The 15725-nt window shown below is 45.9% G+C and overlaps 8 protein-coding genes across 8 annotated transcripts; 3 read left to right on the top strand and 5 right to left on the bottom strand.

The window, feature by feature from the left end:
* Positions 1-1519: 1519 nt before the first annotated feature.
* Positions 1520-3100, bottom strand: CCR75_007462 (uncharacterized protein). The gene is made up of 4 exons (XM_067965522.1): positions 2926-3100; positions 2639-2862; positions 2002-2577; positions 1520-1936 (listed from the first exon to the last, which is right to left on the bottom strand). The coding sequence occupies exons 1-4, from the start codon at positions 3077-3079 to the stop codon at positions 1685-1687; spliced, it is 1206 nt and encodes a 401-aa protein (XP_067817572.1). The 5' UTR covers positions 3080-3100; the 3' UTR covers positions 1520-1684.
* Positions 3101-3186: 86 nt separating this feature from the next.
* On the top strand, positions 3187-5056 carry CCR75_007463 (uncharacterized protein; the record flags this gene model as incomplete). Its single annotated transcript, XM_067965523.1, has 3 exons — positions 3187-3396; positions 3460-3587; positions 3650-5056. 3 exons carry the CDS (start codon positions 3187-3189, stop codon positions 4935-4937), a joined length of 1626 nt encoding a protein of 541 aa, XP_067817573.1. The 3' UTR covers positions 4938-5056.
* An 86-nt stretch (positions 5057-5142) lies between these two features.
* Positions 5143-7078, bottom strand: CCR75_007464 (uncharacterized protein; the record flags this gene model as incomplete). The annotated part of the gene is made up of 2 exons (XM_067965524.1): positions 5143-5853; positions 5928-7078. 2 exons carry the CDS (start codon positions 7076-7078, stop codon positions 5679-5681), a joined length of 1326 nt encoding a protein of 441 aa, XP_067817574.1. The 3' UTR covers positions 5143-5678.
* Positions 5189-5571, top strand: CCR75_007465 (uncharacterized protein; the record flags this gene model as incomplete). The annotated part of the gene is made up of 2 exons (XM_067965525.1): positions 5189-5365; positions 5428-5571. The coding sequence occupies 2 exons, from the start codon at positions 5189-5191 to the stop codon at positions 5569-5571; spliced, it is 321 nt and encodes a 106-aa protein (XP_067817575.1).
* A 223-nt stretch (positions 7079-7301) lies between the features above and the next one.
* Positions 7302-7580, top strand: CCR75_007466 (uncharacterized protein; the record flags this gene model as incomplete). Its single annotated transcript, XM_067965526.1, has 2 exons — positions 7302-7409; positions 7473-7580. The coding sequence occupies 2 exons, from the start codon at positions 7302-7304 to the stop codon at positions 7578-7580; spliced, it is 216 nt and encodes a 71-aa protein (XP_067817576.1).
* An 82-nt stretch (positions 7581-7662) lies between these two features.
* On the bottom strand, positions 7663-7936 carry CCR75_007467 (uncharacterized protein; the record flags this gene model as incomplete). Its single annotated transcript, XM_067965527.1, has 2 exons — positions 7663-7822; positions 7917-7936. 2 exons carry the CDS (start codon positions 7934-7936, stop codon positions 7663-7665), a joined length of 180 nt encoding a protein of 59 aa, XP_067817577.1.
* A 470-nt stretch (positions 7937-8406) lies between these two features.
* Positions 8407-10356, bottom strand: CCR75_007468 (uncharacterized protein; the record flags this gene model as incomplete). Its single annotated transcript, XM_067965528.1, has 1 exon — positions 8407-10356. The coding sequence occupies one exon, from the start codon at positions 10354-10356 to the stop codon at positions 8407-8409; it is 1950 nt and encodes a 649-aa protein (XP_067817569.1).
* A 530-nt stretch (positions 10357-10886) lies between these two features.
* Positions 10887-12053, bottom strand: CCR75_007469 (uncharacterized protein). Its single transcript, XM_067965529.1, has 2 exons — positions 11635-12053; positions 10887-11569 (listed from the first exon to the last, which is right to left on the bottom strand). Exons 1-2 carry the CDS (start codon positions 11744-11746, stop codon positions 11187-11189), a joined length of 495 nt encoding a protein of 164 aa, XP_067817570.1. The 5' UTR covers positions 11747-12053; the 3' UTR covers positions 10887-11186.
* Positions 12054-15725: the final 3672 nt, after the last annotated feature.

The following is a 15725-nucleotide window of genomic DNA, read 5'->3' as shown; positions in this document are numbered from 1 at the left end:
TGTCGATTGCCTTTATCCTTAGGCAACTCGCACGGTACTGATATAAGGAATACATCCTTAAAATCGATTAAATCCTTTAATAAAGACTTAGTCTTCAAAGGCTCCCAGGATTAGGACGTAAGACGTTCAATCCGAGTCTTTTCATTGAGGACACTTTTGTCCATCGATGAGCTGCTGAGAACCCGTTCGTTCTCAGGAAATACTATTGCCGACCGAATATCGGCCACGTAGATGTCAGCAGTGACAAGAACGCAGATCTGCTTCACTTTGCCTCTACGCAGATCACGCAAAAACCGTTTCGGTTCTTGCGTTGGCGATTGAGTTACCACCAAGTTAACTTCGGAGACGCCAATAGATCATGTGAATAAGCGCCTTCACTGGATCCATTGTTTACAAACTCATTGATTGTCTCAGATTCTTCTTTGGAACTTATTTCCAAAGGTACCTGGGAATCTTTGAATACAGGTTTCGGGAGGGGGGGGGCTTATTCCTGCATAAAATATTTGGGAAGTATTCTCCCCAACTGCCTCTAACTGTGTTTACGTCACCACAGCGAGATCCTCTACGATCGACAGTCCAGTCGCCACAATGTGTCGAATATTCACAGTGAGGTCTTGCACGGTCATGCTAACGACCGAATCACAAGTGAGGCCATCGCACTCACTCGTAGGACATCCACACGCTTGTGGACGCTCTAAGACGTTCTTCTGTAGACTATCTGATGATTAAGAGACATGCATCGTCACGGCTTGATGCTGCCAATTAAACATGGAGCGTACTTTCTGAGCCATCGTAATCCAAGGATGACATCTAGTTTGTCATCCAAATCTAGTACGATGAAATAATCATCGTTCTGTTTACCCTTAAACGTGTATTGGACAACGAATACACAATTCTTTACTGTTTCAGATGCGCCTGTTGCTAAACGCACTGTCATCCTCGTGAGAGGGATATCGCGCTCAAGAAATTGGAACCTCCCATCTTCTATTAACATGAATAAATTGATAGACGCCCCACAACCGATAACGGACTCGAGTACCAGCTTATAGGACACTTTCATAGTAAGGGTAATCAAGTCAACCTCATACTAATTACACACAAGGGTAGGTGACAAGAAACTTACGTCAAAAGGCGAGAGAGAAAGGTTTTCAAGTAGCGAAGGGTCTTAAGCTACCAAAGGTAATTTAATGGATTTAGAATTAGGGAAATATTATTTGTTTTCTACGTAACGATTTCTATCTACTACTGAACTTATTATACAAATATTTAACTAAGTATGGCGCCTCAATGCGCACCGCACAATCGTGCTTTAAACCATCGGCGAAGGCCACTAGACTAACAACCATAATGGTATATTTATTGCAACAATAATATCAAAATTGGTATAATTGAAACGAGGCAACTCAAAATCAACAAAGAGAATAATGTTGAACCTCCCATTTATTCCCTCTCATAGAAACAAGATGGACAAAACCCTATAAGAATAATACTTATGTAACGACACGCCCCTTTACACTTACGTACACAAAGTGTACTTAACGGGGCCTTGGAATTCTAAGGCAACAAAAAAACGCAAAATTTGGCTTTTCCTTGAAATCGAAATTAATAACAAAGAAAATGGAGCCACTTTGGTTATCAAGCTTTTTCTTTTCCTCTTTCTAGCTTGAAAAGCACAACACGAGTTTTACTTCCATAGCTTGTTAATCGACATGTTTTGCTCCGAGTCTTTCTTCATAACCTTGGACACGGCCATTTCAAAATCCTCTTGCGTGACATGAATTCGACGTTCGCGGAGGGCAAACATTCCTGCTTCCGTACACACGGCTTTGCATTCCGCTCCGGACGACGTTGGCATTTTCTCGGCAATTGTCTTGAGGTTAATTCCACGAAGCAAATTCATTTTACGCGAATGAATGCGCATGATATCAATCCGCGACTATAGATCAACACGACCATCAATCCATTAGACTCGATAGAATTGAGAGACTCTACACCACGTACCCCTTCGGTCGGATTCGGAAACTCAATTTTGCGATCAATGCGACCTGGACGTAATAGAGCAGCATCTAAAATATCAATTCGATTCGTGGCCATAATGACCTTGATATTCTGTGCTGGTTCAAATCCATCCAATTGATTCAAGAGTTCCAACATGGTTCGTTGGACCTCCGAGTCTCCACCCCCGCTTTCCATCCGCGAGCTACCAATTGAGTCGATTTCGTCCATGAATATGATGGACGGAGACGCTTCTCGGGCCATGACAAAGAGCTCTCGGACCATTCGAGACCCTTCGCCAATGTACTTTTGGACCAGCTCTGCTCCCGAGACACGAATGAATGTACAGTCGGTATGGTGAGCCACAGCTCGGGCCAATAAAGTCTTGCCAGTACCCGGAGGACCGTACAGGAGCACACCTTTGGGTTGAGCCACTCCCAGTGCTTCAAAAAGCTCAGGATGTTTAATTGGGAGCTCAATTACTTCTTTAATCTCACGTATTTGCTTGTCAAGACCTCCAATCATATCGTACGTCGAGTCCGGGACTTTTTCGACTTTCATTAAGCTCACCAGCGGATCGACCTACAACAATTGATATTGATTCAGACCGTTTCACGGATGCCTTTCAAGTTAAATATCGTACCTTGGTGGGCAAAATTTTGTGCAGCACGTAGCTGTCATTGCGTAACGCCACGCGGGTATTGGGGGTACACTTGGAAATGTCAATCGCCTTGTCAACGTCGACGACGTACTTGCCTTCAGGGTTGACTTTCACAAGCACTTTGGACTTGCCCATTTGTTTGACGACCTCACCAACGTACGAGCCGGGTTCTTGGAGTAACTGGAGCTCCTCACGTAGCAAACGAACTTAAGAAACGTAACTTAGCGCCTTCGATATAAAACACGTATTTATTGAAACAAGTCGGCTACCTTTCGAATTCAGCTCGTTTCGCTGCGCTTGTAGACGCCGAAGGTTTTGCGTCTCATCACGCGTGTTCATCTCAAGATGCTCAATCTTCTGCTCATAGTAGCTGGTTAGTCCCGCGCTGTCGTCTACGGCTGCCATCGCCACATTCGCCGTCATGATTACTATTGGTTTTATTCTCCCTGCGATCCAATGTAGTGCACATCATTGAAATTTCGGAATTAGACAAAGAGCTTTGGCACTGCCAATTATTGTTATTCAATGCAATGGTAGCGACGCCGAGATTCCATGTGACGCAAGACGCGACGTGGGTCTTTGTGCATATTCACGTACCATTTGTTCGTGTGTCTGAAATGGAATTTGACGTGGATGGCCAAGCATTTACGTTTTATTGCAAGCCATACCTGCTGAAATTGCACTTTCCGCACGAAGTTAAGGACGACGAGCTGGCGAAGGCTGTATACGACCCCAATAAAGTGCGTATTGTGACAATCGTTAATCAAATAAGCCAATATCTTATTGAACATTGTCATCTACAGGACAATGGGACAATCGTAGTTCACCTGCCTAAAATGGTGCCCGGCGTGGACTTTCCCGACCTAGACATGCTCACGACTTTACTGCAGCCACGACGACCGCTTTTCGATCGGACTCGACAGAATCATAGGTCAGTGTCAATTACATTGTATTGTCGGTATTGTATTGTAATGTAACCAATCCTGTCTCCAGCCAAGCGCCTTGTATCGAAGTCCTCGAGTCGTCAAGTACAGATTTCCATAACTCTCTCCAAGAACACAATAGTGATCAACGCAACGCATTCATTGATACTGCACCAGTCCAAAAGACTACCGGAGCTGCTAATGTCCAATCTGATTCGTCGCTATTAAGACTTGAAAAAAACGTAGCTATTTCAGAAAACGACAACTCGATGTTGCTTGATACCGAATCATCAGGAGTCCGCGTGACCGCCGTTATGCCTACGTATGGATTTAATAATGCGTATAGTGACTTTTTTCGAGTATGGCATGGAGAAGTGAGTGAGATTCTATCGCTTCCTGACCCCGATGAGACTCCATTGAAAGACCGGTCGATGCTGCGGGAATCTGCGGAAGAGCAAATGTTCAGCATTGAGCGCTACCTCTTAGACGTTGCGGATCAAGACGATGACATGTACTACCAACTTGCAATGAAGTACGTTCCTTTTTGGAGAGAATATCCTGTGACACCATTGCCTGTTTCTCCTTTAAACATTCACAATGGAATCCAGAGCCTATCTCTTGACAATAAAAATCCTTTAAAGCCCTTAAGTGTCAATGCTACCGAGACACCATTTTCATTTACGGACAAAGAGCAAGAATTGCTTCGTCGTCTTCCTAAGAAAGAGTTTTTGCTTTTCGAACATAGTGAAGACGAGAAAATCGTACTCGGTGGCCTTGTCGACATTCTTATTGGGTTCGTCTACGACCAATTGACTACTCAAGGCGACAGTGGCGTTGAGTCTGCTTGGACTGTCAGTATCATAAGCCCGACATTGTCGTGGCTGGATTCCAGTGCTGATTTACGTGCTGTTGTACGCACCACGGTACGCCGGATGATCACCTTTCCATTCCTGAGGCAGTACGACCTTGCAATACGTTGTTTACAGGAAGCAAGTGAGCTCTTGAAGCGTGGCAAACGGGTGGTCCTTCGAGCTCTTTTCGCCCTCTACCAGATCTTTGAAAAGTCCGAGACCCAATATTTGCTCAATGCTTTGTATCTTCAGGACTATTGCGTCTGGATTCAATCGGTGAACGATGAGCGTCTGCTGCGTGGAAGCATCGAGTTGGATACTCGAATTGCAGCATTCTCAAAAAAGGAGACTCATTGGGCTTTAGACGAGCTCGAACGTAGCGTGTTAGAGCTTGATTATGCGTCGGCTTCATCTAGCGCAGACGATAGTGACGAGGACTCCTCAAGCGAAGATGGAACGAGTGAGACGACGATAGGGACGCAAGAGACTTTAACTAGACGAGAATAAAGGAGATAGAATAGCTCGCGCGGGCGCGATACATGTATACTATGCTGACAGCAAGACCGTTTTTTTATATCTTGGTTCTTTAAAATAATAAATGCAAATACCTTGTGTTTTCAAAACAAGAAAGCTCCGAATAAATTCGAATGTGTGTACGTGTACACAAATCACTTTAATCGCAAGACACGGCCAGTTTTTGTGCTGCTCTCTTAAAAATTAATGCTTTTGCTTTGTCATCTCAATATCGACCCTTAGTGATGAGGTCCGGACGAATTAAGGTGCTTTGCGAGCGCATTATGAGTCGCGGGTATGAGCCACGTGTGACGCACCTTATGGAAAAAGTCAAGGCCACCGTGCGAGCACAGCCTGGGTTCATCTCCATTGACACGTATGTCCAAATGGACGACCACACGAAATACGTTGTCTTCTCCGAGGTACTTTACTCCACGGTCTAAGTAGCTCTTTGTCATGTTCTGTGGTATGTCGTGTATGTCAGTGGGAGTCCAAAAAGGATCTGGAGACATGGCTCGCCAGCAACGAGTTTCGGAATTGCACGCAGCAGATCAACGAGTTACTAGACGTGCCCGGACTGCACATGCGCATATTTAAGGAACCGAGAGAAGACATTTTTTTATTATAAACACTAAAGTTTCGTGCTAGAAAAACAATGGCTTGGAGTTTAAAAAAATGCAACGACATTGTACTCATAGCTTGTTTCTATTCCCTCTTCTACGCCGTATCAATCGTCTACGAATCTTCACTCTTGTAACCTTTAATAAAACTCTTTATCCGATCCACCGTGTTTCGAACCGATTTCGTAAACGTATGTGGCTTACTATCCGGATCTTCCCCCTTCTCCGCTCGATCCGTCTCTACTTTTAAAAATTCTTTCATAAGCTCTTCCTGTCGTGTCGATAAATTCCTACAAAGAGAAAGAAACAATGTTACACAATCATAACCTGATCACACGAAAAAAAAGGCACTCGTTACACGTACGTAGGAACGCAAACTTGAAGGTTTACAAGCTGCGAGCCACGACGATTCGAATTTAACTCCTTGATCCCTTTGCCACGCATCTGCAACACCGTATCGGGTTGAGTTCCCCGCGGGATCTTCATCTCGACTTCGCCTGTTAATGTCGGAACCACCACGGCACCTCCAAGCACAGCTTGAGCTACTGAGATCGGCACGTCAACCAACACGTCTGCTTTTCGACGTTTGAAAAACGGATCTGGAAGCACGTGGATCCCCACGTACAAATGTCCCGCTGGTCCTCCACGCTGCCCTGGTTCGCCCTGATGGGCTAAACGAAGGTTCATGCCTTGATCCACTCCTTCAGGAATTTTCACTTCGACCGCACGTGGTTTTTGAACCATTCCTTGACCACGACATGTATTACAAGGAGACTCAATCATAGTTCCTTGACCCCGACAGCGACGACAAGGGGACTCGACGGCAAAGAATCCTTGCTGCATGATCTGAACACCAGAGCCATTGCACGTAGGACACGTTTTGGCTTTCGTACCTGGCTTGGCACCAGATCCATCACACGTGTCACACTCGACATTGGCCGTGATGTTCAAGTCGCGTGTCGTGCCTTTTACGGCTTCCATGAAGCTCAGCGTAATGTCCACTTGAATATCCGAGCCCCGTTGGGGCTGTGTTGCACTGCTGCGATTCGAACGACCGCCAAAGCCTTGGCCACTGAAAAATTCGCCAAAAATATCTTCAAATCCTTGCCCTTGGAACCCTTCGGGGCCATTAAACCCCGCTTGCTCGTCCACGCCGGCGTGGCCGTAATTATCGTACTTTTGACGCTTCTTGTCGTCGCCCAAGACCTCCCATGCTTCAGTGGCTTCGGCAAACTTTTTTGCCGCATTCACATCAGCCTTGTTCGCATCCGGATGGTATTTTTTGGCTAATTGATAGTATTTCTTCTTAATATCGTTCTTGCTCGCATCGCGCGAGATTCCGAGAATGTCATAATAGTCGCGCTTACTGGGCTCCATCGTGGTCCGCGTGCTGTGAAACGTCGCACATTGCTGCAGTAGCGCTGTTGCACCGTACATAAGCGTGGCTGGCTTGAGCTTTGGGGCACCCAGAGCGCGCAATGTTGCCGAGCGCAGCAGCACCAACCGCATGGTCATCACTTGTACACAAAAGACCGACTTTGTGTGGACACCCAGCCGAATGTGGCTTTTTCTAGAAGCTACAAAGGACTTTTATCCAATCGTAGATGTGATATTTGTCTAATTGGTAAGAAAAAGATCGTCTCTGCGACGTGTGACAATCGTTTTGCTCGAAAGGACGCAATGGGAGGGACGAGATAGATTCCTTTAAGCGCAACAAGAGTCATATCGAATGAAAACGATGGCTGCTGGCAGACAATGCAAGATTCAGCGGCGCTACTGGAAGCTGTTACATTCGAAAGGAAGCACTATTTGCAGCAGCGAAAAGCTCTGGGACGTGCAGCTTATTGTAAAAAAGACAGAGGCTCAGGCTTAAATTGTTGCAAAATTGTTAAGAGGTTGGCTTTGGAAGACACAGCACATGATATCGACGCAGCGTAAACGTCTCTTAGTTGAAAACTTGATTGCGACGGAGAAGAATGATGAAACCACGGTGTACCAATCTCAACACAATCTTTAAAAGAAGACGCAACGGCTTATAGAGCTTGTCCAAAAGAAAAATCAAACAAGCGCATTTCGCGTTACTTGGTCACTTGAGAACATTATGATGCGTTAAACGCGCGAAAGTACATAGCGACCGAGCTGAGCTGAAAGAGATGATCAACGTGCGGAACGTACGGAGCTTGAGTATCTTCGGCAAAACGGTCCTCAGCACAATCAAAAGTATGGGCAGCTAGCGCAAGCACGATGGCCGATACGGGTCTACCAAAAGCTACAATCAAGAATTTAGTGCGCAAATTTAAGTATGGCCAAGAAAAATTTAACAGGTTAGAGCAAGCAGTGGCGAAACTCAAACCCAAAATGCATCGATGACATTTGTGGCTCAATTGGAAAAGTGTGGATCTGCGAAAGATTGTGCGAGATACCACAAAACGTTATTTGGACACGATTATATATGTTTTGATTTATTTTGTTTAAGTGTCTGCAAAGCCGACAGAATCCGTATCTCAACTTCGCTAAAGTGTTTTTTCGTGTTTTACTGCTTGCTGAAATTTGGAAGGCTACACTAAAAATTTTCCGTGTGAGCAAAATATTTTAGCAAGATTGTGAAAAAGTGGGTCTTGACTTAATGAGGTACGACAAAACGACGCAAAAAGAGCGAGGTGCGTACAATCGCGGCTTCATAGCAGCGCAAAGTCAGTTGTCCACGTATCGCCGACAATCAGATTCTAGATACCGTGGCTAGTACGTGCATGTTACGTTTAAAATGGTAGTCTCGATTATAAAGCAGCAACTATCTACGCGCTTCTGGTCTATTGAAAGTATTAATACATCCACCGCTCCACTCATTCATCTTCCGACTCTACATCTTCATCGTCTTCTTCATCTTGGCTGTTGCTTTCATTCTCATCGACTTCGTCATTTTCTTCGTGATACACGACAGCAGCTCGAGATTCTTCAATCTCCTGCTCGTGGCTATCTTCCTTACTAACATGAATCTGTCCCAATACCAACGACAGTCGACCCGACAACTTCTGCATCGGGCCATGGACTTGCAACCTCGTCTCTAAAAGTTGATACAACGACGACAAACTCGGCACAAGATCCGGCTGTGCCATCAAATACGCCGTATGATGCAGCAACACAGCACGTAACCACGGACAGAGGCGAGCAAACCGATTCGGGGACCGTTCGAGTTTCAAAACAATCACATTCAGGAGCGCCAGTACTCGAGAAGCCGAGACACGAGCAACAGTCTTTGTCACAACCTTCGTGTCACGTGTACGTAAGCAATACTCGAGCAACGAGTTGTCCCTCGCTTGCAATGCTTGCTCCAGAACACTTGCAAGAGATGACGCATCTGGCTTATTCCGCGTTTCCTCGTCATGCGTCTTTGTCTCCTGTTCCGCACGATGAAGAGCTGCACTCACATCTCCTTCCACACTCTCACGAAGAGCTTCTACACGTTCCGCAAGCGTGAGCTCATCACTGTCCTCCTCGGCTTCGTCATTGAGTTCCTCAAAGCTAGTAGTCTCATCGACAACAGCCATCGAGTTAACCAATGCCCGACGTTCACTCAAGGTTGGTACGTGTGTCTTGTCGTCGTCAATAGCTTCTTCCTTCTTTGGTCGCTTGCTTTGATTCTCATCAAGACGCTCCGCTGCGAGCAACAAAGCGTCACTAATGGCCGCAAATTCAAGCTGTGTCTTCCATTGACTCGGTGCGTCTTCTTCAACAAGCGATACTGTTTCAAACACTGGCTTCATCACGGATCCACGCGCGATCAATACCTCCATTCGTGGATCTGTGGTCGTCTGAAGGCAAAGCTCGGCTGATAAAATGCCAGCACTCTCGTCTGTTGACAGCGTTGGCGGCAATGGCTTGGAAGCCAACGCCAATTCCGATACATTGTTCACCTGCTGATACTTGTGTGTCCATAGATACATGGCACCAGCCGTGGCTGTCGCGCCTACTACCAAATCCACCGCAGGCTTCACAACCCCTTGCTTCTTTTTAGTTTTGTTTCCTTGTTTACTTGTATTCGCAATCACAGCCTCGCTTATGGAAGCACGTACAAACAGTGCATCTACACTGCTTGGTAGACTAAATGTCAGTGCCGGGGCATCGTGGTCCAGGAGTCCCAAGTCGTACAGATTCACAAAACGCGCGCCCGCGGTGGCGGCTATTAGAAACCTGGACGACTCAATTGCATGCTCGACCGTAGCAAACCGTAGCTGCGTTACAGCTGACGACAATCCTGACACGAGTTTTCGACGTTTTTTACCTGATGCCAAGTCAAACGTTCGCAACGCAGAGCCACCGGCTGCCAGGACCTCGCCATCGGCAGAAACGGCAAGGGCCGAGGCACCAGTCGTACCGACGCGAAATTTACGCTCGACGCTGCCACTGCTGATACTCCATTCGAGCACATGCTTTTCTTTCGAACTCGAGTATAGCAGCGAGCCCTGTGGATTAAACGCGAGCGCTTGTACGACGCTCGCACCATGCACTGCGTTCGCCTGGAGTGTGTGTTTGACATCGCCAGTTGCCAAATCCCATAGAATGATAGTCCCACTACTGGTACCTAGAGCTAGCAGTCCCAAGTCATTGGCGCTGCTCCGCTTTTTGGTTTTATTCTTGGGTTGCGTCCAGGCTACACTAGTATACCGATAGCTAAGATGGTCGCGTTCCTTGAGCTCCTGCTGCAACGAGCCACTGAGGACATCCCATACTTTTAAACGGCCATCCTCCGACACGGTTGCAAAGTGCGTCTGCGTGTGGGCGAAGAGCTGCATGGCGACGAAGGTGCCAAGTCCGGTAGTGCTGTGGAGTTTGTCAATTCTACTGGAGCAGAGCTGAGAAGTCAAAATGGGAGGGTTTAGTCAAGATAAAAGGAATTTTGCACGAAGGACAGAAAAAGTGTCATCGGATGTACAGCGCCATTAAAATGTGGTTTGTGAAGCATTCCTTATAATTTGAGGTAATTCCGATATTATCATTCTGATCAATTTTCGAGTCGCACATTCACGACCAAATTCAAATCCGATCGGTATAAAAATCAACATTTCAAGTAATCATGCACTAGCTTACCGTGCAGTATACAAGTGTAGCTTGCGATTGTGTCGAAAAGTCAACGTGTGATTTACCTCACGTTGACTTTTCGACACAATCGCAAGCTACACTTGTATAAAAATATTCTTTAAGTGGGGCTTTGGCAAACTGCACCTGCATGTACTCATGCGGTACACAAAGCAATCTCGATATAAAGTTTTGAAGATATCAAACAACCTCGATGTAGACTTTTCTTAGAAATAGTATATCACTTCTTATTTCGAGTAGGGTAATCTCTGGCATTCATGTTACCATTATCGAATTTATGCATTATGTTTTACCAAATTGTCGCAAATACGCACAATTTTTTTAGAAAACTACTTTTAGAAAATTGTAAATGAGACATATAGTTTTTTTTTCAATTTTAGTCAAAACGTCCATTTTTTTATAACATTCGTTGTGATCTTTGCCACTTGAGTGCAAATGTTTTGGTAGCGATAACTGTCACAGTTGTGACGACAAGCTCTGATACATGATTAAATAAAAATAAAGCTGCATTTATGTAAAATCCAGCTTACCGCAGATATTCTTCATAACCTTCCAGCCCTTCCGAATACAACTCATTACCTATAACTTGGTCTAGGCGTTTTTCTCTGCGCTTCTGCAGCTTCCTCTGCGCCTTTGATTGCTCAACTGAAAGCTTTCGCTTGCGCACAAGTCTGTCGTGTATGCATTGCGCTTGACTACTCCCATCTACCGCAATTTGCATCTGCTGCTTGTGTGGAGAAGATGATGCTCTTTTACTTGTCGAAGGTCCACCGATGCCAACTTTATCCATCTTCATGATTGCTGCGACCGGCGTGACTCTGCCATCACCTGTTGGCCCCAATCCGCCGTGTCCAGGCCAGCCCATAGCCTTAAGCATATGATAGCCGCGGTTCATCTCAGGGAGCCATACTGCACATTACAGCAAGTTTTTTTCGTGAGTCTATAATACTATTTTCACAATCAAAATCGTTTACCTTTTTGCAGCGAGACGCCCTGACTGCTTGTAATCATGTGAGTAGTGGTCATATCATGCTCAGTGACGTTTGTATCCTCGACGTACACCTTGCAAGCAGCGCAAAAGTACATGACCAATACTTGCTTTTATTTAACTAGATAATTGGCTAGGAATGGCAGGGCTGCACTTCAAGTACACCGAATACCAGTGGCGGAGGCGATAACTACGCTGTCGTTTAGATTAAGCGCCAGAAGGAAGGCGTAACCAGGCAACTTCTAGTTTAAAAAAGCAGCTTTTTTCTTGGACGGCCAAGAATTGCGTTATATCAACGGTTTCGAAATCGCTGAGGTATAAAATGTCTCCACCGTCGCGCGAGTTCGTTGCGTTGGAAATAGCAGATAAATATCGCAAGTCTTTACAATAATTTCGCAAAAAAAAATGCACTTGAGAAAAAAGAAAGTGAATGTGTATCTTCAAGTAATTTCTCCGCCAACTGAATTTTATACAGCCGAAACTAATTCAAAGCCACACTATTCCAGCTCCTTTTTTAGCTACCTGCCATGATAAAGGTTAGACAATATACGCCTTCGTGTGAATGGCATTGGGTTTAAAGTAGCTGTACCAGCGTCGAAAGTTGGCTTCAAATCTCAATTCTGCTTCCCCGATGCCGTAACAGTCATTTTCATGAAAAATATACAAAATGACATTTTAAATTTAGATCATTGTCCTTTATTAAACCTCGACGCACATATTCTCATAATTGATAGACCATACTTCAATTGTCATTGTACTTGTCGAATTAACGTCAGCATCGCGACACAAAAATGTTTATGTTTTTGATTCCATCAATTTACGCTTTTATGTTATTCAAAATAGACAAGCGTAAATAATTATTTACTGTTTTATAATTAGGAAAATATTTAATGAGAGCAAGTAGAGTCTACTTATAGAGCAGCTTAGATTTTGTGATAAAAAGAATTGGTCACATGTGCTTTATCCAATTGCGTGTGCAGCACCGCGCACTAATGGTTTAGTGTGTTGCTTACTTAAATTGAAACTGCGCAGCCAAAAAATACATTGTACCCCACCCACCCACAAGTCTTTTCTCTTCCTAGGTTAACGCTCATACAAAATTTCGAATCTAACATCATCTGACAAAAATTAATGCTCTGAGGGAATGGTAACGGGACACCTTTCACACGTACTGATTAGTACAAGTTAACCTTACGCTAATTACAGTGTAGGCGAGGTGCCTCGGAACTTCACGTACACAAAGGTACAGAGATAGGTTTCTATAAAGCTAAGGGTCTTAGGCTTAAAGGTCTAGACTAAGGCTTTAGAATATGAAAAACTAGAACTGTATTAATATATTAGTTTCCTACGTTACGATCATCTATCCACTACTGAACTTATCATATTGATAACTAACTATGTATGGCGCATTCTTGCGCACCGCTGTAACGGGCGTTGCCCTAATATTACGCAGTCTCCGTTAAGTACACTTGGTGTACTTAAGTGGATGGTCAATTACTTAAATAAATTAGTTAGACCCAACACTCGGGTCTGATTCACATTTGTGACCAACCCTTGTGTATGTGATGCACATAGGTGCATTCACATTAGGAGGGATGACGGCTAGGGTCATCCATTACGCGATGTATCTAGAAAGATACCCTCGCAATACATATTATGTGTTATCTGTAGAGATGACATTTTGATTAATAAAAATAGGTATGTATATTTAATGCGATTAAATATAAATCATTCTGAAAACTACTTCCTACTTGGTAAGTGTGCACGAGGAGCCAGGTTACCGCTCCCGTGACGACACTTAACCAAAGTACTTAGTGCGTTGGGTGAGGTCGCTAACGCGCCCCATCACAATTACCCCACTGCACGCAAGAGAAGCTGGTTAAACCGCTTTCTAGCTGTGCTAGGGTGTGTGTCTAAGTAGAGCGTGGTCTCATTACGATGTGCCCGCCTACACTTGGTAGCACTTGAAATCCTTCCCACGACCCGCATCTCTGCGTGTGTACGTGAGTATAAGCCTCAATATCGATTGGGCTCATTTTCCCCACCTCCCCGAACATCATCTGGAGTTGGCAAGGCATATGGCGCAGGGATTTGGTGAACAAGCCCTGGCCAGTCTCCTAGGCAGTCCTCCTGATCAACATGTTGCTCAGTTGGAGCAGTTTGAGGCATTCGTGCTCCGACAGCGGGAAGGCGCGTCCGCACAGAGCCATGCTGCGGCGGAGTCCGTCACTTAGACTCAGGATGAGCTGAGGCATGAGCAGGCTCGGAGCGAGGCTCTCAAAAGGACTGTTGAGATGCTCTCTGCCGGTCGCATCAGCGGAGGCCCATTCGGATGGGTCCGCCCAAGTTCGATGGAACTGCAGCGCACACGATTGTCCACTGACTTTTAGCCGTGAAGCAATGCGGTGTCGCGCAGCTCATCGAGGACGAGAGCCGGATGGTGTCGTGCACCATGTCGCATCTGCGCGGTAAGGCCTCAGAGTGGGCTTACTCGAAGCTTGTGGCGGACGGAAAGGCGTTTCCTACGTGGGCGATCTTTAAGGAAAAGCTTCGCGCCATGTACCAGCCGCCGAACAACGAAGTGTTGCGCCAGGTGCGCTTCTTTGGAGTGCGACAGGCGAAGCGATCTCTGCAAGAGTATGTGCAAGACATGCGCTCGCTGTCGGCGTCCATTATCGTAGGTCCGATTCCGGAGCACATTAAGGTGCCCACGTTTATAAACGGACTACGGCATGACCCATTGCGACAGGTACTTTTCAGAAAGGTGCAGTCGACGATGGAATAGGCAATCCAAATTGCCTTGGTTGAAGAGCAATCCTACAACAGTGCCTCGGCGACAGCTTGGTATAAGCCGTCGACCGAGAGGTCAGATGCCACTCCCATGGAGTTGGGCATTGCAGACGTTGTCTGTTATAATGCGGCAAGTGCGGCCATATGATGGCTCGCTGCTATGCCAAGATCCCTGCTGGGGCAAAGATGCCCAGCAAGAGGACTTCTTACTCAAAGGGCGATGGCAAGAACCAGCGTGCGAGACGCATGAGTTCTTTATCGACCAGTAAGTGGTATGCCCTACAGACGCGGACTCTGAAGCTACCCTAAAGTTCAGAGTTATCGAACAAATCGGTAGCATAGTCCCTGAGGTCTCGAAATTTCGAACCTCAACCCTTCTGGGCTATAGCGCTCAATTGCAAAGCTATGACCAGGTGACGATCCTAGTGGATTCGGGTGCATCACAATAATTTGTAGAACTCGCGGCTCTAAGAAAGTGACTGGCGACCGTTCGTTTAGCGAACGGCGCACTCGTTAAGGCTGAGGGAGTTCAGGTAGAACTCGCCTTCAGCTTTAATGACTTCATTTGAATAGAGAAGTTCACAGTGCTGTATTGAGAGTCCGTATGACCTCATCCTAGGCATGCCGTGGTTGGCAAAGAAGCAACCATGTACAGACTGGTGTACATGCACAGCTGGGAACTCTACGCAGGACACCGAAAAAGATGTGCTCCTGCGAGAGGCGTATGCAACTGATGTCGTGTCGAACACAGTTGGGAAAGCGTTGACGGGATGTTAAAAGTCACCAATTCCTACCAAGCTCGTGGAGACTGGGGTATTGAAAAGGACGATGGCAAGTAGTCATGCGTCCGAATGTCCTGCACGGAGCCGAGAGCTTGTGGTAGTAGACGGCAAACTGACAGGAAGTCAAGCGTCGCATAAACCGACACAGTGCCAAGAGCCTGGTGCGGTTGGAAGGGGTGCGTTAGCCAGGAGAGCAACGGCAATCGCTTCCCAGTCAAAGGTCGTGGTGCATCCGACAGATTAGGACGATCAAAGGCACGCCTAAACAAGTGACCTTTGGATCAGTCTCTAATAAAGAGGACGGGCCTTCGAACAAGGTGTTCGAGGCCGTCAAAGACGAAATTGCGGAGGCATCCTCAGTTGAGGTGCTTCGGCAAGTCTTTAAATCTGCCGAGGAGATAGTAAATCTCCCGGAGATGTCGTGGGATCTGTTCCTTGCCGAATTAAAGGAAGGAAAGATCCACGAAATAGTCACACCAGTTCCAGAAGAGAACTTGGTGGACTG

Source organism: Bremia lactucae, linkage group LG3 (assembly GCF_004359215.1).
Source record: "Bremia lactucae strain SF5 linkage group LG3, whole genome shotgun sequence".
NCBI classification, from domain to species: domain Eukaryota; phylum Oomycota; class Peronosporomycetes; order Peronosporales; family Peronosporaceae; genus Bremia; species Bremia lactucae.
The sequence above is the reverse complement of the archived record's forward strand: the minus strand, read 5'-3'. Positions and strand labels throughout refer to the sequence as shown.